The sequence below is a fragment of the Gopherus flavomarginatus genome, chromosome 7 (genome assembly GCF_025201925.1).
Source record: "Gopherus flavomarginatus isolate rGopFla2 chromosome 7, rGopFla2.mat.asm, whole genome shotgun sequence".
Classification (NCBI taxonomy): Eukaryota; Metazoa; Chordata; order Testudines; family Testudinidae; genus Gopherus; species Gopherus flavomarginatus.
In genome coordinates this window covers 115643841-115665167 of record NC_066623.1, presented here as the reverse complement: position 1 = coordinate 115665167, position 21327 = coordinate 115643841, and the positions used below count along the sequence as shown (strand labels likewise).

The following is a 21327-nucleotide window of genomic DNA, read 5'->3' as shown; positions in this document are numbered from 1 at the left end:
CGAAGAGTGAAGCTGAGTGGTCAGAATCTGAGAGTCCAATGGGGTCAGGAGTTGGAGGTAAGGCTGGAGTGAGTTGATAAAAGGGCTGGAGGAAGGTCAGAGTAGGGTAAGGACAAGGCTGGAGGAGACTTGAACCAGGGCTTGGGCAAGGTTGTGGCAGGAACTGGATCAAGAGCAGGCTGGGAGTCGAGAGAGCCTCCTGTGAGGCACCAGGAGAATTCCTGGTCAGGTAGTGCTTTTGCAGACTGATTTGCAGCTCTGGTGAGGTAGAAGAAATATCTAAGCCTGGGAGGTCATCTGACCTAGGCTCTGCTCAGGAATAGGCTGCTGCCGCATGCCTGAAGGCTGAGTCACTGCAGGCTCCCGTGGAAGGGTAAGTCAATGCAGATGAGTTGTTATAGCATGCCTGATTATTCACTCCTGTTCTGTTTGAGGGGCAGCTGAGCAAGCAGCCCTCGTTTGGCTGTGGGTTTACCTCACACTTTAAGTCACTAAATAGATACGTAAAACAGAAAAAATTCAGGATGGTGACTCTAGCACCAATAATTCCGTCATTAGAATTAGGAGATTGGTTTGTGACTCTTGACCTACAAGACGCATTTTCATGTCACCATTCACCCATCGCAGAGGAGATGTCTTAGGGTTTGTTGAATTGGAAACACCCAATACAGGGTGCTGCCTTATGGGCTATCTTCGGCACCCAGGGTGTTCTCAAAGAGTTTGTCAGTAGTTGCTGCCCACCTAGGTCATTTGGGCATAATTGTTTTCCCATACCTAGATAATTGGCTGATAAAGAGTAGAACCTGTTGGGAGATGTTGGAGTCTGTAGATCACGTGTTCTCTGTTTCAGTCTGGACCTTCAAATCAATCTTGAAAAGTCTGTTTTGAGTCCACTACAGCATCTAGATTTCATAGGGACTTCCCTGGATGCACTGACAAGGAGAACATACTTACCATCCAGCAGGTTTCTTGCATAGTGAACCTCGTCTCAAGGATTCAGGGCAGTCCTCGAGTTACAGTAAGAGATTGCCTTGAACTGATCGACGCACATTCACATTGTCTTTGTAGTGCAGCATGCCAGGTTACATATCCAAGGTCTACAGGGACGGCTTTTAACAGTTTATAAACCCAGCAAACACAATCCAGGCAGGTTACTGTCTGTTCCCCACTGGGTTATATGCTAGTGGAAGGACCCAACCAACACCTGTGCAGGTTTTCCATTTGTTCAGCTTCCCCCTACCATGATGATAACATCAGATGCTTTGCTTTTTGGTTTGAGGGGCATTATCTGACACTTCCCAAGGTACAGAGCAAATGGTCGCCACAATAGCAGCTTCTCCACATAAACTCTTTGGAATTGAGGGCAGTCAAAAATGCTTGCCTACGTTTTCTACCTCTTATCAAATAGAAGTCAATAAAGATAATGACAGACAACGTGGCATCCATGTATTATATCAACTGTCAGGGAGGAGCACATTTCCCATCTCTCTGTGCTGAAGCAAGAAAACTCTGGAACTGGTGCAAAACCAAACATGTAGTCATCTCAGCTTCTACCTTCCACGTATTCAAAACACCATGGCAGATGACCTCAGCAGACGTTTCTCTCTAAATTACGAATGGGAACTAAACTGCAGAGTCCTTCACATGATATTACCAGCTTGGGGGTTCCCATAGGTTGATCTGTTTGCCAGGGCAGCCAGTGCAAAATGCATCACATATTGCTCCATAGGATGTCTTGATCCCCTAGCTCTATGAGTCACACTTCTCATCTCTTGAACAAAAGGACTTCTCTACACATATCCGTCAACATCATTTCTCTTCAAGAGTCTCAACAGGATTGGGCCAGAGTCATACTAATTGCACCAATGTGGCCAAGACAAGTCTGGCATCCCTATCTCATCAGTCTTGCCACTCTTCCTTCATGGAAGCTTCTGATCATTCCTTACCTAGTGACTCAAGAAGCAGGTCAAACACTTCAGCCCAGCTTACATAATGTGAGGCTCCAAGCAATGGTTCTCAGGGATAGAGAGGTTTTGTTGCTGAAATATACTACAAGTTTTATTAAATAGTAAAAAACCATTTACAAGAAATACGTTAGCTCCAGAAATGGAAACGATACCATCTTTGGTGTAACAGTCCATCAGATTTTCCCAACTCGTTCTCCTCTTCCTAGGATACTGGATTAGTTGTTGGAATTGAAGACATCAGGTCTTTCTGTGAATTGTGTTAGGGTACATTTAGCAGCAATACCAGTCTTTCACACATCCATAGGGGATTTTTCTCTCTTCACTCACTCAGCTGTGGCAAGATTCCTTTGAGATTTGTCAAATATCTTACCACAAATCGGACACTTACCCCTAGGTGAGACCTGAACCTAGTCCTTAATGGCCTTATGAACCATCTGTTTGAATCACTAACTGTGTTCATTACTAGATTTATCTGTGAAGACAGCCTTTCTGGTAACAATCAGTACTCCCCTAAGGGTAAGAGAATTGGGGGCTTTAATGGCCGACCCCCCATTTATGGTGTTTTTCAGAGAGAAAGTGTTGCTGCGGGTCCATCTAAGATTCTTACCTAGAGTCCTCCACTGTTCCATTTCAGGTGACTCCTGAGCCATGTCCCTCTTGTGCAGTAACTGGAGTTCTTTGAGGTGTGTGTCCCTGTGGGTGTTACACTATCTGTCCTCCTCCTCCTCTTCTTCAGAGTTGCTCTTATGGGACTTTGTGGTAAAGAAGGAACTCAGGACAGTTGACACATGTAGCCCCGATAGCCTTGGCATGGGGCATGTGGATATGTGGGGTGCATGTGTGGGACAATCGGGCACCACTACCAAAGAATTCTGATTTAAATGTGCAGGGCATAAATTCACCTGAAGTGGAGGGACAAGCATCTTGAAGAACTCCAGTTACTGCACAAGCTGAGTAATCTCTCCTTTTCATCCTTTCCCTTTTTTTGTCAGAGGAATTCTTGTCAATTATTTCTGCCTTCTTTCTCAATTTTCAGTGTCCCTATAAACACAATTCCCTTATTTTGCTTCTTATAGTGCTAATGTTAAAATGGATGTAGAGCGCAGTCCTATGTAGATGGCATTGCAGTCATGTAACTTAGATATGACAAAGGCATGACTTATGGTGAGAAGGTCTGTATTTGTGATGAAAAGTTGACTGCACTCAAAAACAAAACAATATGAAACTTTAGAGTCTACAAGTCCACTCAGTCCTATTTCTTCTTCAGCCAATTGCTCAAACAAGTTTGTTTACATTTATTGAGGATACTGCTGCCCGCTTCTTATTTACAGTGTTACCAGAAAGTGAGAACAGGAGTTCGCATGGGACTTTTGTAGCTGGCATTGCCAGGTATTTACGTGCCAGATATGTTACGCATTTGTATGCCCCTTCATGCTGGCTACCATTTCAGAGCACATGCTTCCATGCTGATGACGCTCGTTAAAAAAGCAATATGTTAATTAAATTTGTGACTGAACTCCTTGGGGGAGAATCCTATATCTTTGGTTCTGTTTTATCTGCATTCTGCCATATATTTCATGTTATAGCAGTCTCAGATGATGACCTAGCACATGTGGTTCATATTAAGAACACTTTCACTGCAGATTTGACAAAACACAAAGAAGGTACCAATGTGAGATTTCTAAAGATAGCTACAGCACCCGACCCAAGGTTTAAGAATCTGAAGTGCCTTCCAAAATCTGAGAAGGATGAGGTGTGGGGCATGCTTTCAGAAGTCTTAGAGAGGAACACTTTGATGCAGAAACTACAGAACTTGAACCACCAAAAAAGAAAATCAACCTTCTGCTGATGACATCTTACTCAGATTATGAAAATAAGCGTGTGTCGGTCCGCACTGCTTTGGAATATTATCGAGCAGAACCTGTCATCAGCATGGACGCATGTTCTTTCGTGTGGTGGCTAAAGCATGAAAAGATATATGAATCTTTAGCGCATCTGGCACATAAATATCTTGCGACGCCAGCTGCAATGGTGCCATGCGACAGCCTGTTCTCACTTTCAGGTGACATTATGAACAAGAAGCGGGTAGCATTAGCTCCTGCAAATGTGAACAAACTTGTTTGTCTGAGCGATTGGCTGAAGAAGAAATAATACTGAGTAGACTTGTAGGCTGTAAAGTTTTACATTGCTTTATTTTTGAATGCAGTTATTTTTTGAACATAATAATACATTTGTAAGTTCAACTTTCATGATAGAGATTTCACTACAGTATTTGTGTTAGGTGAATTGAAAAGCAGTACAAATATTTGTATTAAAAAATATAAAGTGAGCACTGTACACTTTGTATTCTGTGTTGCAATTGAAATCAATATATTTGAAAACGTAGAAAACATCAAAAATATTTAAATGGTATTCCATTATTGTTTAACAGTGTGATTAATCGCAATTAATGTTTCTAATCACTTGACAGCCCCAATAAGTATGTATATGGGGAACACACATTTAATAATGGGGTCTGCAATCTAGCAGCAAAAGGTCTAACACAATCTAATGGCTGGAAGTTGAAGCTAGACAAACTCAGACTGGAAATAAGGCCTAAATATTTGACAGTGAGGCTTGGTCTACACTATGCATTTAAACCAATTTTAGCAGCATTAAACTGATTTAATGCTGTACCCGTCCACACTACAAGGCCCTTTATATCGATATAAAGGGCTCTTTAAATCGGTTTCTGTACTCCTCCCTGATGAGAGGAGTAGCGCTAAAATCGGTATTACCATATCGGATTAGGGTTAGTGTGGCCGCAAATCGACGGTATTGGCCTCCGGGCGGTATCTCACAGTGCACCATAGTGACCTCTCTGGACAGCAATCGCAACTCAGATGCAGTGGCCAGGTAAACAGGAAAAGCCCTGCGAAATTTTGATTTTCATTTCCTGTTTGCCCAGCGTGGAGCTCTGATCAGCACGGGTGGCAATGCAGTCCCAAATCCAAAAAGAGCTCCAGCATGGACCATACGGGAGATACTAGATCTGATCGCTGTATGAGGAAACAAATCTGTTCTATCAGAGCTCCATTACAGAAGACGAAATGCCAAAGCGTTTGGAAAAAAAAATCTCCAGGCTACACAGTGCTGCGTGACAAGCGTAACGGGAAGCCAGAGACTCAAATGGATGCTCATGGAGGGAGGGAGGAGGTACTGAGGACTCCAATTATCCCACAGTCCCCAGCAGTCTCTGAAAAGTATTTGCATTCTTGGCTGAGCTCCCAATGCCTGTAGGTTCAAACACATTGTCCAGCGTGGTTCAGGGAATAGCTCGTCAATTTACTTCTCCCGCTCCACGCGAAAGAAAAGGGAAAGAAATCGTTTCTTAACTTCTTTCAATGTCACCCTATGTCTACTGAATGCTGCTGGTAGACGTGATGCTGCAGCAGTGAAGAGCAGTATCCGCTCCTCTCCCCTCCCTGGTGGCAGGCGGTACAATGACTGATATCCGTCGTCACCATCAGCCCGTGAGTGCTCCTGGCTTGCCTCAGGTGAGGTCGGCCGGGGGCGCCTGGTTAAAAATAGGAATGATTCTTGGTCATTCCCAGTAGATGGGACAGAACGGCTGGTAACCGTCCTCATCATAGTAACTGGGGGCTGAGCTCCATCAGCCCTCTTCCTTTCCTGTGTAAAGAAAAGATTCTGTACTGCCTGGACTATCATAGCAGCAGGATGCTGGGCTCCTCTCCTCCACACCGCTTAATGTCCTGCCTGGACTGTCATAGCACCGGGAGGCTGCCGCCTCCTCATTAACATCTCACTAACAAGTCACTGTTTCTTATTCCTGCATTCTTTATAACTTCATGACACGAATGGGGGGGGGGGACACTGCCACGGTAGCCCAGGAAGGTTGGGGGAGGAGGGAAGCAACGGGTGGGGTTGTTGCAGGGGCACCCCCCCCCCGTGAATGGCATGTAGCTCATCATTTCTGCGGGATCTGACATGGAGCAGCTGTGCTCTCTGATACACTGGTTCTCTAGTACACTTGCCCCAAATTCTAGGCAGGACTGACTCTATTTTTAGGAACCATAAAGGAGGGATTGACTCGTGGAGTCATTCCCAGTTTTGCTTTTGCGCCCCCGGCCGATCTCAGCCAGGGGCACCCATGATAGTAGCGGACAGTATAGGAAGACAGATAACTGTCATCTCATTGCCAATTTACACTGGTAGCAGATGGTACAGAACGACTGGTAACCGTCTCTGCTACCATGCAAAAGCAAATGAATGCTGCTGTGTAGTGCTGGAGTATCGCCTCTGTCCGCGGCATCCAGTACACATACGGTGACTGTAAAAAAAAAAAAAAAAAAAAAAAAAAAAAAGCTGAACGGGCTCCATGGTTGCCGTGCTATGGCGTCTGCCAGGGCAATCCAGGGAAAAAGGGTGCGAAATGATTGTCTGCCGTTGCTTTTCCGGAGGAAGGAATGACTGACGACATTTACCCAGAACCACCCGCGACAATGATTTTTGCCCTATCAGCCACTGGGTTCTCAACCCAGAATTCTAAGGGGCAGGGGAGACTGCCGGAACTATGGGATAGCTGCGGAATAGCAACCCACAGTGCAACGCTCCAGAAATCGATGCTAGCCCGGACCATGGACGCATACCTCCGAATTAATGTGCTTAGTGTGGCCGCGTGCACTCGACTTTATACAATCTGTTTTACAAAACCGGTTTATGTAAAATCGGAATAATCCCGTAGTGTAGACGTACCCTGAGAGTAATTAACTATTGGAGCCAGTTCACCAAGGGTCATGGTGGATTCTCCATCCGTGACCATTTTAAAATCAAGATTGGATGTTTTTCTGAAAGCTCTGTTCTTGGAATTCTTATAGGTCAGTTCTCTGGCCTGTGTTACACAGGAGGTCAGACTAGATGATCACAATGGTCCCTTTGGTCTTGCAATATATGAATCTGGGTATGGTTATCTTCTGCATTTTTAATCCAATTTTCTAAACAAAGGCTGCATTGTTGACAGGTGGTGAACATAAGTATCTCCTAAGGTGCCCAGTGTAGATAATAGACAAGATTTTAAAGCAAGCAGCAAAAAATAGTATGCTCAGATAATTCCATGCACTATGTTTTCTGCTGCCTCATAAAGACCATCTTATAAAGTGCTCTGTGAATGAAGCCATATCTCGTTTCATAGCAAAGGAAAATGATGACAGAAGAAAGGAAATCCATGTTTGATCCCCAAAGAAGCAACTGATTCAGAAGTTACCTCTAAGTATAAGGTCATCCCAGAGGAGGTAGCTGTTTGTTCATTTTAATGCTCTTACTCACCTAGTAATCAGTGCACGCTTTTGTTATATAGCTGTCTGGTTAGTGATATCACCCAGATTTAAACCAGATAACTGTGTGTGAATTCAATTGATGAATTACATGTGTACTCCCTGCCCTCTTGTACAGCTTCTTCTTATAGAGGAATGATTGTAGTCTGATTTAAGCAAAGGCTTTAATTCTGTGCCAGGATTTTGGATCTTGTTGAAAAATCATAAAACACGTTTATATAGTTAAATTGTATTCACTTCGATAACCTCATGGGATACATATCTCACTTTTGTGGAGGTCTTGAAGGGACTGAGGGACAGCAGTCATACAATCTTACTCCAGGATGTTTCTTTGACATGGCCCATGTTTTGTGTTAAGCAGCATTAGAAATAATTATCAATGAGCATCTTTGTAACAGTTTCTTAAAATTTGAAAACTGTGGTGACTGATGTTAATGTGGTCTAATAAAAATATCCTCAATGGGATTAAAATGTAAAATTCATATTTCAAGGGCTCTGTAAAAGGCTAACCCAATGTGAGTAGAGTCGGGGAGATAAACAAATGCTAAATGATTTGCGATAGCAGCTGCGGTTGGCTTATGCGTGCTGTTCTGCCTCTGGCACTCTGGAACATGAGTTTAATGACTGCTGAGAAATGTTAACTGCTTTGCCCCTCAGGCATCAGCAGTTCTGGATATTTTTGTGGTTTTCCTAATTGACAGCTCAAACATCCGCTACACTGCACCCACTGGTCACCGTACATGAGTCAAATGCACTGAACACTTCAGCCTATTAATTCTTTTACAGGGATTGTGTGGATGGTGGCATTTTAATTTGATAATGAAGGCAACAATATGGAAGCAGCATGGGGGAAAATCTGCATGTTTTGTGGGAAGGGGATTTTTGTGTGAATTTTGGGATCATTTTCAAGTTGATCACTGTGGTTTAAATAGTTATGTCAGTCATTAGCTACTCAAACTGTATGCCAGTAATGGCTCTCTGCCATGGTGGCTACAGATATATTCCAGCTGCTTTCAATTTCATGTCAACTTTGCTGACAGCATTTGGTAGTGGTCCAGAGGCAGGTATTACAGTGCCTGTGTGTGAGACAAGGAAGAAGTAGGTAGTACTAGTTCAGGAGACACTGTTATTCAGTAGTTAGTGCAGGGATTTTAATCAAGACTCTAGGATAAATTCCTGCTTCTCATTGATTCAGTGTTTGAAGTCATATAATTCAGTGGGCAAGTCATATAATTACAGTATATTTGAGGGTAGCATAAAAAAGGTCAATTCATTTATTCATGCCTGAATATCACCGATATCATGACAGAATTCTAAGCTCTTACACAGTTGTTGTAGAGTTGAGCGCCGGGGCTGTCTCCGACCGTGGGAGAGATCATCGTATCTCATTGGAAACCACTGCCCACCATAAAACTGGATAGCCCCCAGACAATAGCCGCCTCAGTCTATCTCCTGCAATGGGTGCTTGGAGCTTAGAGTTTTATAACTTGACAAGTGGACTGTAACCAATGCACCTGGCAAATCAAGTAAAAGAAAGAAAACATCCTTAAAGATAGAGAGCTGGAACATTCGTACCATGACAGCTGTATTATCTGAATACCTTGAACAGATCAACGATGCATGTGAAACTGTCGTGATTAGTGATGAGCTGAAACAACTCAATATGGATATCGTGTCCCTCCAAGAAACACGGCTAGCATCAAGCAGATTTCTCAGAGAAAAAGACTACACGTTTTTCTGGCAGGGGATAAGTGCAGAAGAAACGTGAGCGCGCAGAGTGGTATTTGCCATCAAGAGCTCACTTCTGGGGATGGTTGAGCCACATACAGATGGATCAGAAAGAATTTTGGCGCTATGCTTGTTCACATCTGAGGGCCCAGTCAACCTTGTGAGTGTTTATGCCCCAACACACTCTTCATCTTCTGACATCAAGGACCAGTTCTGCGACTAGTTGAACACTACCATCAGCAAGATTCCAAAACACAAATATGTTTTTGTGCTAGGGGACTTTAATGCAAGTGTGGGAGTTGATCATGAAGCATGGGCCAGCTGTCTTGGTCAACAAGGAACTGATAAGATGAATGGAAATGGTCAGAGACTGCTAGAATTTTGTTCCTCTCTGTGTAACAAACTCATTCTTCCAGACAAAGCCACAACACAAAGTGTCTTGGAACCATCCTAGATCTGGCCTCTGGCACCAACTGGATCTTATCATCAAAAGGCGTACCAACCTTAACATCCTCCTCATTATCTGCAATTATCAAAGTGCTGATTGCGCCACAGACCACTCTCTGGTACGCAGCAAAGTCAGACTTAAACCAAAGAAAATACACAGATCTAAAGTAAAAAGATTTTTCATATTAACATCAGTGCCATAGCGGACCAAGAAAAGTCACAGGAGTACAAGAGCTTACTACAACAAGCCCTTGACACCAGTGATTGTGCCACAAGCGCCCAGCTGAAGTGGGAGCAACTGAAGAACACAATCTAGGATGCAGCTCTGTCAGCCTTTGGGAAGAAGGAAACAAGACCAATGACTGGTTTAACGGCATATTCCGGTGTGTTGACACCAGTCAGAGGCCAAATGCATAGCTCAAACCAACTACAAGAAAGTCCCAAATGAAAAAGCCTTACAAGCACCGAGAGTGGCAACAACCAAGGTGCAGCAAACTGCTCGATGCTGCGTCAATTACTATTGGCTGCACTTATGTGTAAGCATCCACATAGCAGCTGATGGAGGCAACATCAGAAACATGTATGATGAGATCAAGAAAGCCTTGGGTCCAACTTAAAAAAAGACAGCTCCATTGAAATCAACAACCGGGGACATAATCAACGACTGCACCAAGCAGATGGCTCGCTGGGTAGAACACTACTCTGAGCTTTACTCTTGTGAAAATATTGTTATGGATGCAGCCATCAGTGCCATCAAAAGCCTATCTTTTATGAACCAACTCGACAATGAACCAACTGTTGAGGAGCATAGCTTTGCCATAGATGGCCTCCCCAATGGAAAAGCCCCTGGAAAATACTGCATACCGTCCGAGGTCATAAATGTGGAAAATCTATTCTACTGCAGCATCTTCATGATTGCTCTGCCTGTGCTGGAAAGAAGACGAAGTACCACAAGAAATGAGAGATGCCAACATCATCACTCTCTCTATAAAAACAAGGGTGACAGGAGCAACTGTAACAACTATCATGGCGTTTCCCTTCTTAGCATTCTGGGAAAAGCCTTTGCCCAAGTTGCCCTCAACAGACTTCAGACCCTTGCAGACCGAATTTATCCTGAATCACAGTGCGGCTTTCAGAGCAGAAAGGTCTACTATCGACATGATCTTCTCACTGAGATAACTACAAGAGAAATGTAGAGAACAAAAGAAGCCCCTCTACATAGTCTTCATTGACTTTGTCAGTAGAAGTGGACTATTCACGCTTCTAGAAAAGATTGGATGTCCCCCCAAGCTCTTTAGCATGATTCGATCCTTCCATGAAAAGATGTATGGCACAGTCCAATATGATGGCTTAGTGACTGAGGCTTTCCAGATTCGTAGTGGAGTTAATCAAGGCCAGGTACTTGCCCCAACTCTTTTTGGGATCTTCTCCTCCCTGCTACTGAAACAAGCTTTTGGTTACTGAGCTGAAGGACTCTACTTGCACGCAAGATCTGATGGAAAGCTATTCAATCTTGCAAGACTCAGAAGACTCGGGAGGCCTTTATCCAACACCTTCTCTTTGCTGATGACACAGCAGTGGCACCCCACACAGAAACTCATCTTCAAAGCCTAATGGATAGTTTTCCAAAGCCTGCCAATACTTCGGGCTTACTATAAGCCTAAAAAAGACAAACATAATTTGCCAAGGAGTTAAGGAAGCACCCTCTATCAAGAGCAACAACTGTGAATGTGAAATAGTGAATGAGTTAACATACCAGGGGTCCACTATTGCAGTCGATCTTTCACTTGAAACTGAACTCAACATCCGCATTGGAAAAGCCACCTCAACAATGTCTAGACTTAACAAGAGGGTATGGCAAAACAACAAACTGACAGACCACACAAAGATCTGCGTGTATGAAGCGTGTGTTATCAGCACACTTTTGTATGGGAGTGAGACAGGTACCTTATACTCTCATCAGGAAAAGAGGCTCAACAGCTTTCATATGCATTGCCTTTGTTGAATCTTTGAAATCTCCTGTAGGGACAGAGTCACCAACACTGAGGTGCTCAAGAGGGCCGGCATACAAACACTCCTCAAAGAGAGACACCTCTGGTGGCTTGGGCATGTGTGCTGAATGAATGATGGGTACATACCAAAGGACATCCTCTATGGCAAACTGTCATCTAATAAAAAACTCAAAGGATGCCCAAAATTGTGTTTCAAGGATGTGTGCAAGTGAGACCTCAAAGAAATGGACATGGATGTGGACAAATGGGAATATCACACTCAAGACCACAGCCTTTGGAAACGAGCTTAACAAAGGTGTCTGGAGTTCCGAGAGGAAGCCATCCAGTTTAGCAGAGGAGAAAAGAGCTTGCAGAAGGCAAAGCCCAAAGGTCAAAACGTCACCTTTAAATGTGACAGATACAGCAGAGATTGTTCCTCTCAAGTGGGTCTCTTCAGCCATGTTCGCGGCTGCCAGAAAGCCAACTGAGTAAATTCTTTACCTCTCAAGGGTGCATACCCGTGGTCTCTTGAGACTGAAGGATGCCTACTACTATTACATGACAGAATTGTGGGAAGTCTTTTCAATCCATTACTAACTTTCCATCCATCTTTTCACTGGTTGACCCCTACTGTCATGGCCCTCCACCGTTCCTTCCATAGTAACTTTCTTCAGGTTATTTCCGTCTCTACTCCTAGTGTGACCAAAGTACATAAGTTTCCATCTGTTGATTTCTGGCATCAGTTTTCTCTCCAATAATATTTATAATGTAGGCATTTTTCTTTTTTTCATCCAGGAGATACTTTAGGACCTTTGCTAGCACCACATTTCAAAAGCTTCAGTTTTCTTCTTGTCAGAAGCATTAACTTCCCATCATTCACATCCATAAATTCTGCACATATGTTCAAGAGGCTTGGAGACAAAACACACCCTTGTCTCACACCCTGGCCAGTGGAGAACCACTTGCTGTCATTGAACTGAATGAAAGTCTCTACCACCACCGCCAGACCATGGTGTGAATAGCAGATTAACATAGTATTACAGTAAACCGGAAACAGCAGATTAGCAGTCTCAGCCATAGATTTGGAATACCTAGACTCCCTAGAATGCCAGATTCAAATCCTGGCAGGGATGACTCAGCTTTTTCTGCTGACCTAAGTGAATTCTATATTATGCAGTTTGATGCCAGGGTCTGTTGAAGAAAACCTTAACAAATTGAAGGGCTTTCTGTCCTGTAAGTACTTCACTGTTCAGACAGTAAAGATCCAGTGTCACTTCAGAGTTAGTTTGCCTAGTTCATCTACAATTTTACCCTCTATCCTATACATACACACATCCTTACACACTTTACAGTGTGCTGTGGTCTGGCTGACTGCCATATCACGCTCCAACTTCTGGCTGCATTTTAGTGGTTCTGGGGTCTTTTGAGTTAAAAAGAGCCTCTTTCTGTATATGTAAAATATTTACCTCTCTCACAGGGATGCCTGAGTTATTTGATGTTTGTAAACTACTTTGAGTTCCTTGATGGGACGGCACTGTCCAAGTCTACACAATCATCATTATTGATTAGTAGTACTCATCTCTGTTTGACAGGAGCCAGGCAGTCTTGGTGAGCCAATTATTTATTTAGGGTGGGATTTTTCAAAATCAAAGGAAGTGAAGAACACAAACCCCACTGAAAGTCACAGTGGGACTTATGCTGCTAACTTCTTAGGCACTTTTTAAAATCTCACCTTTACTGTTTTCCTTTGAATGATAGTAGCACCAAGCAGGAGAGGGACCCTGTTGTGCTAGGCCCAGCATACAGACATAGTAAGGATAGTCCCTACACTGAAGAGTTTACAACAGAAATAGACAAGACTGCGAAAGGAAGTATTATTACTTTCATTTTCTAGATGAGGAACAGATGGATTAAGTAATTTGAATTAAGATCTGGCAGATCTGAAAATTGGCCCCATATCTCCAGTGTCTTCAACCTGTGCCTTAACCACCAGCCTATGAAGGTTCTAAGAAAGGAAATTCCCAAGTAGGAATAACTTTTCCTTTTCTCCAACTCCCATCTATTCCCAAATGTGTATAAGCTACATTGCTTAGATGTAAACAGCTCTTCTTATTAAATCAACAGAAGGAAGTTGTTCCTTAAAATGCAGATTTCTCTGTAGCATATATGGATGTTCCCTTGCCATGAGAGATTATGTTGTGATAGATGGGCCTACAAATTTCCACTAATTGTTCAACTGTAAAAAGTCAGAGAAAGTTCATAAAGTTCCACAGTAAGTGATCACAACAAATGTTGATGAGAAAAGACATAAAGAAGAGGGAGACTGAATTAGTCCAAACAGAAAGAGCTGTACTGATTCCACTCAAGGACTGTGTTAAGATGACTGGTAAACAAGAGGAGTAGAGGAATGGAAATCAATGAACCAAAATTGGTGTGTTTAAAATTTGTCTATTGGAGGTCAAAATAATAACAGGATGGAGTATTATGCCCAACACCCCTTTCTGGGGTTCTTAAAAAGAGAAGACTTTTGGGAAAAATTAGCAGAAGCAGCATCTGTCTGCCAATAATTGCTGGAGCCAACTTTATCGTCATGGCGGCCACCCTACTGTCTCTTTGGACCTGCGACCTTCTTCATGCTAATCCTGAAAGATGCCCTGATCAGACTCGGTCAGAGAGAGGGTGCCCAGATGACATCGCCACCAGCACCATCTAAATCTTGCATGCCACCTGTGATGTGAGACTCTCTTCTCGTCACTCGCTCACATATACACACATACCTCCTCTGCCCCACACTGTGCCATGTTGGTCTTCTTTTCCTTCCCCACCTTAGTTCTTCTCTTTCCTAGCCTCATTTTTCCGTCTGTCTAAGTGTCTGGCTTAGTCAGCCTAGACTGTATATTTTGCCACACTGCTGTGAGCCCGTGATCAGAAAGAGGCAGCTGAATGCAATATCCTAAACAGCCTGATGCTGATACCAGTTTGCTAGGTCTCAGAGTGGCTGGTAAGACTGTGGGCTGGGCCTATGTTTCTCCAGCAGTGAGGCTGCAAGCTAGTCAATATCAGAGACAGAAGCTTCATTTTGTATCTCTGCTGGTCTTTTCTCTCCTTCTTTGTGTGTGTTTGTCTTGTTTTATCTTCTAGGAAACAGGATCAGACTTTAATTAAAACAGGCTGGAGCTGTTGTTGTTAATATCTTCTCTTTTCCCCGAAAAGGATAGTTAGATTGCCGTCTTCAGAGACTTTAGAAGGAAAACCCTCCATGTTTGACAGATTCTCTTGGAAAGGAAAGAGAACAAGGAATGTTGTTAAAATGAAAACATAATACTTTACATTTCAAGTGCTTTAACTGTGTTTTCTCCCCCACCCCTGGTCATTAATAAAAGGTTAAAAGGATTTTTAGTGGTGTATTTGCTGTAGTACTAAGAAGTCTGTGGTCCCTTAACCTTTTTTAAAACTATTCAGTGTTGATAGTGACTGGTCATGTTAACACCTTTAACTCTTTGGATCTGCATATTCCAAATGAATACAACAGATCCCTGTGCCAACAGGTGTGGGAGGAGAGAATAACTAGAGGCGGGATCCATGTAGACAATGCTTGGAGAAGAACAGTTCTGGTGGTAACTGAGATTCTTTGAGAGGACTGTCTGCATGGATCCACGCTACTCGCATTCTCTCACCACTATTTTAGAAACTTCTAAAATGTCATTGTTGAATAGTTGCTATCAATGGTGCAGTATATATCTCTGTTGCTGTAGGACCATTTCTCATCAGTTTTTTGTTTGGAATAATTTTTGTGTAGTACTTGCATCTAGGTACCTACAGATATCATAAAAGCATTAATGATTTATGCCTTGCAATATATCTGTAATATGGATGAGTATGATTATCTCCATTTTGCGGATGGGAGCAGAGGCACAGAGAGATTTGCTCAAGGTCACACAGTAAGTCTGTGGTAAAGTTGTGTACTAGACTTAAATCTCCTCTCCGAGTGCTGAGCTTTAACCACTTAGACTGTGTGTCAGTCACTGCTCTTTTCTTTAGGCTTCTGTATGTGGAGTCACTGCTCGACCCTTGAATTATATGACCGGCTGTGCTATTAGGCCACTTCCCAATAGAACAAGGGCAGCTCTGTCTATTTGGCTGCCCAAAGGATCCATCCCCTTGGAAGTCTAAACAGTGGCTGATGACTGTAGGCTAGTAGAAGTCTGCTTTGTAATTTGATTAAAATGTTTGAAACTTGTCCTGTAAGTAATACTTGCACTGACATCTTACGTCTAGCATGTAGTAGAAAAATAGCCTGAACAAGTGGTTCTCTGTTACCTTTTAATCTTCTCTTCCTTTTGGAGAGGCAGACATCTAAAATAGTATCTGGCTAGCTTTAATTCCTTCCTCGAGCTTCACCTTCCTAAGCGTGTGAAGTCCTTCAATAGAAGTAGTGATGTAGTGGTGTTTCAGATATTTCTGACCCCACATTGGTTTGATATTCTCCCATATTAGTGTAAAAAACAAACAGAAAACCTTTTGTTTCTGTTAACAGTGCATCTCCAAAACAGCTATGAAGAATATTAAGGAAAAGATTTAAATAATAAAAGGATCAGGGTGACACACTCAGCATTTACATACCCTGGAAAGTCTTGACTCTCATCCTTTTTTCCACAGGCCTCCAGAACTAGCATCAAAGTATGCAAATTTCTCTGAGGGAGTTTGCAAACCTGGGTATGCATCAGCGCTCATGACTTCCATCTTCCCAAAGTAAGTGATCAGTTCCCCAGTGTTTGTAATTTACAGCCCTGCTCTTCCCAAACTGTCTTCCCCCTCTGCATGCAGGATTCTATGTAGGCCTGGCTTAACATGAGTAATTGGCTGTGAGTGAGGCCTCCCATTTACCTCCTTAATCCTATCTCCCCAGAAATGATCAGCAGGCTGGGAACAGAATATCTTTACGAGCTAAGATAAAGGGGGATACCCAGGGAACCATTTACATTTGACAAGATGATAATGAATCAAATAAACCTGGAATGTAAGATGAAGTAAAGAGTAAGTCATGCATGGACAATGTGTGTTGTATATGGATTAGTTCCTACAAAGCGACCAAGCCAATCTCAGAACATGTGATGCAATGTATAGTAAATACAATGTAATGTATAAATGTATCTAAAGGAAGAGGTTTGCTATGTAGCTTGGATGTGTGGTATACTCTGTACCCACCTGCTATGCTTTAGCCTGATCAACTCAAGTGTAGTTTGATTGTATGCTAGTAAAGGAGGCTGAATGAGAAGACTGGAATTGAACTGAGTTTGTGGGGAACCAAGTGGAAGAGGTTTCAGGGGAACGTTGTAGGTAGCTTATCTTGTAGATTGCTGCATTATTTTGCTATTCTAGTTCCAGTGGATGCCCCTTGTGAAATCCTGGCTTTATGGAAATCAATGGGGGTTTTGCCATTGACTTCAGTGGGACCAGGATTTCACCCCATGAATATACAGTACAGTATCTTCAATGATGCAAGTAGTAGATCAACAGAGGGTGTAGGCTCAGTGCCAAATTCATTGCTGGTGTAAGCAGGTGCAACTCCATTGAAACTACAAGAGCAGCTCCACTGAGTTGCACCTGCTGAGTTAGAGGTAAATTTAGCTATCTGAGGTAGAAGGGTTATAATCTCCTCTACTGGCGCACAAGGGCAAACTGGCCCACAAATGCTTGGGAACTGGGCAGCAGAGTTTTCTAAATAGTGTGTAGAGAGCCCAAGGCATACTATGAAGAGTCTGGTCTTGCTGTATCTCATTCACTTTTTCCAATGAAATATCACACTAGTCTCTCATCTTCTCCTCTGAACAAGTCTGCTGTGATATTGTCAACCCCAAGTGTTCAAAAATCATGAATCAGGTCCCCAGAATCATGAAATTGGCTTAAAAATAATGAATGAAAAATGATGTTGGGGTTCTTTTGATTTGTCTTTTGTTTTTTGAGTCTTTCTTATACTTTTAGGTCACATTTTCACACTTTTCCCAGAAACCATGATGTCTGGAATTTTTTTTTTAAATGAAAGCTGAGATTCTTCTTCGAGTGCTGGTCACTATGTATATTCCATTGTGGATGTGTGTATACACCTGGAGTCAGAGAATTCTTGCAAGCAGTGTCTGTTGGGCCACTTGTGCGCCCTTTACTTTCCTTGTGCTTCCAACCAAAGGAATAAAGGATGGAGTGGCCAACCATCTCTCCAGTTCCTTCTTGCCCTCTCGTAGCTTGGCTCTGAACCTCCAGAGTCCAGAGCTTTTCTTCAATTTCTTTGCTCTGTAAATATTTCAAAGGTTGCCTTAGTGCCTTTTTATGTGGTTCTTTATAGTTCGTTTTACAGCTTTTAGCAGAGTTTTCTAATTAAATAGAATCCCTGCCTTGGGGTCATTCCTCCCCCCCCAATGCATCATTATGGGTATTGGATTATGGCCAGAACTCTGGGCTTCAAAACTGTGTGTTATGTCCCCATTCTTTCTCAGTCAGCTACAAGTATCAGCATTGTTTGTACTGTCTTGGGGAGGCCCACATCATGGCTAAGTGTAATACCTGCCACTTCTTCCCTAGCCATACCCAGGAGGTGAGGGGACTCTGGCTTAGAAAACCCCTTCTGCAGAAGGCCATGAGGCTGCAGTTGGACCCAGGCTGTGGAACACTCCCCCACACCCCTGGTACATTGGCTGGTTACACCGCATGCCTCCTGCTGTGAGGTCTGACTCTGTTGCTGGGAAATCCATACCCACAGACCACCCCATCAGGTTTTCATTGGGCAGGCAGAGAATGCTTGCATAAGCATAAGAGCAGGTCTTCTTCTAAGTCTGCTTCCAAGATGTCTGACACAGCTCTTCCTGAATCGAGCAAATCCGCTCTTTCAACTCCAGAAGACTTATTATGTCCTGAGTCCCAGAGCCATGTCTCAAAAGCCTGTAAACCAGAGTACTGGATCCTGTACCAGTGACATTCACTCCACCAATACTCTCTAAGTCAAAAAGTTGCAATCTGTTGGTTCTGGCACAATCAGAGCTTCTACCACCAATGCTCCTCTTTCTGTCTTTCACTCTGGCCCCATGGAGTCTTCTTCCTCCGACCCCATCAGCATGAACGTATCAGACTGCTTGCACTGCAGGGAGGCAAGACTTTTATACTACACTGTAGGACATCTTTGCTCTCCCTGAGGTCCCGTTTCCCCCATCATCAGGACCTTCTTGCGCTAGGGAGATTGACTCTACCAGGGGATGTTACCTTTGACAGAAGCCTATCCCCTCTTCCATCTTTCAACTGCAACTTTCCTCTGTTGGAGCTGCTGTTGGATCGAGACCTTTTCTTCTCTCTCTTGGGAGAGTCTGAAGCTCCAGAGGAATCACTGTCTCCTCCTCTGAGAAATGTTATCCAGACAGGAGATCCAGAGCCTCCTGGTACCAACCTCCGCCTCGACATTTACCTTGGGACCTTTGGTACCCCATGCCTTGGGGATACCCAGAACCCCCTCCTGAACCAACATACTGTATGGTATGGGACCTGTATGGAAGATAAAACAGAGCCCCCATGTGGTCTGCAAGGGAATCACTCCACCATTGCCATCTAAGGGAACAATCAGCCTCCTCCTGACCTCATGGTGGAGGAGGAATACAAACCAGTTTACAAGATTGTCGTCGTCTTCTCCTGATGAAGCAGTAACCCCAGCATCTCCGTCCCCTCTGGATGACCGTAAACAATTTCAGGATTCATTGTGAAGGGTAACGGAGAAACTCCAGATCTCCCTAGTGGAGGTCCAAGACCCAAAACACAAACTCTTGGATATGCTGCAAACTACCAGTTACAGTTAATGGAGCTATGCCAGAATTTGCTAGAGCAGTCTGGCATACAACAGCCACAAGTGCCCCTAGTCCCAAGAGGGTAGAGAAACAGTATTTAATTCCAGCGAGGGGAGCAGATTTTCTCTTTACCCACCCTACACTGAATTCTCTTGTTGTGTATGCTGCCACAGAGAGATCTAGACAACATCCTCTTAAATCTTCTGACAAGGATGCTAAACATCTAGATTTCTTGAGAAGGAACACTTCACATCTACTAGCCTTCAGCTTTGTATAGTGAACTGTCAGCCATTGTTGGCCAAGTACTACTGTCTCAACTATTGAAGATTCACAGATTTTTGTAGACAAGCTACCACAGCAGGATGGAGCTCACTTCCAGGCTCTTATTGAAGAGGGTAAGCTGATGGCTAGAACCTCACTTCAATTAGTGGTTGATGCAGCAGACACATCACCTAGAATGATGGCAGTGGCCATCTTGCTGTACCATGAATCATGATTGCACACTTTGGGGTTTCCCAGTGAGATCCAAAACACCATGGAGTCCTTACACGAGGGACTCCAGTGCCACCCTCCGCTTCCTGGGTGTAGGTACACCTGTCCCAAAAGGGAAGTATCACAGGCAGCTTGCAAACCTAGACCAGTGTCTCAACAGTTTTATCACTGATGGTCTTATAGCCCTCCACATACGAGAGAGAGTACGGAAGTGTCATTTGGCTGCAGCTCCCATGTCTACAGCACCATGTCAGTCCCATCCCCCAGTAAAAAGATATTTTTGACAGATGCTCAAGAGCTGCACACCATTTATGATGCTGCCAATGTCCAATTCCTGCATATCCTTTGGGGTCATTTAGCACTTTGTTTTCACAACTGGAGTGTCATAACCACAGATGAGTGTGTGTTAGATATCATCCATTCTGGCTGTGCGCTCAGCTTTACTTCCCTACATCTTCCAAAACCCTAATCCCCATTCCTCTTCAGGGACCATTCTCTGAGGGGATTCCCAGGCCAGTGTGTGAAATCCCTTCTCCAGCAAGGAGCAATAGAGCACGTTCTTCAATACCAAAGAAAAGGCTTTTTACTCTATGTACTTCTTAGTCCCCAAAAAGACAGGAGATTGGAGACCTATCCTCATTCTCAGCAATTGCAACAGCTTTATTTGTAAAATGACATTTCGCATGGTCACTCTGGCATAAATAATCCCATCACTGGAAAATGGCATATGGTTCACAGTTCTCAGTATGATGGCATTTTCTCAGCTTCACGGAGAGACCTGAATAGTTTCAATGCAGGGTATTCTCATTCAGCCTTGCCACTGTTGCTAGTGTCTTTACCAAGGTCTTTCTGGTTAGAGCAGCTCATTTCAGACAGAATGTCTTCTTCATTTTCCCCATCTTGACGATTGGCTTCTCGTTGCCAAGACACATCAGGAAGCCTATAAGTCAACTTCATCAGTGCTTCAGCTACTTTCCTCTCTGAGTCAGTGTGAATTGGAAAAGTGTCTTTGCTCCAGTGTGGACTAGACTTCATAGGGGCCACTGTAGATCCAGTCTTGGTGAGAATTTACGTATCAAGGGACATGAGCAACCATAAGTAACCTAAGAGATCCGGTTATGCACGACCCTCAGGCTCCAGTCAGAGCTTGTTTTTCCCTCCTGGGGCGTGTGATTTCATGTACTTACGTTACCCTAGTCACCTGACTCCACCTAGCTTGCTTTCAGGTGGTGCTCCAGACCAAGCACAGTATAATGCCATAACAAGAATTCCTTGCAGAGTCACATCTACCCTGAAGTGGTGGAAGTATTCCCATCAGGTACATGTAGGCGTCCCCTTCCTATCCTCCTTGCCAGGCAAAGTGATCCTTACAGACACTTCTGTCTTACTGGTGGGCCCACATGGGCAGCCATATGGCACAGAGCACTTGAAGATCCCTAAAGACCAGGGTGCACATCAACCTTCTGGCACCCTGGCTAATCTAAAAAGCTTGCAAGGTTTGTTTACAATTCATCTGTCCCAGCATGTCCACATAATGTCAGAC

The 21327-nt window shown here is 43.6% G+C and overlaps 1 protein-coding gene across 14 annotated transcripts in view; it reads left to right on the top strand.

Moving 5' to 3' along the window:
• Nucleotides 1-21327, top strand: part of ST3GAL3 (ST3 beta-galactoside alpha-2,3-sialyltransferase 3) — a 464990-nt gene that overhangs the window by 185727 nt on the left and 257936 nt on the right. For 11 of the 14 annotated variants that reach the window (XM_050961191.1, XM_050961190.1, XM_050961186.1 and 8 more), the window contains one exon: nt 16126-16218. The exons of the other annotated variants lie outside the window; for them this stretch is intronic. In XM_050961191.1, the coding sequence (XP_050817148.1) occupies nt 16126-16218 (93 nt within the window). The remainder of the gene's footprint in view (nt 1-16125; nt 16219-21327) is intronic. 14 annotated transcript variants of the gene reach the window in all.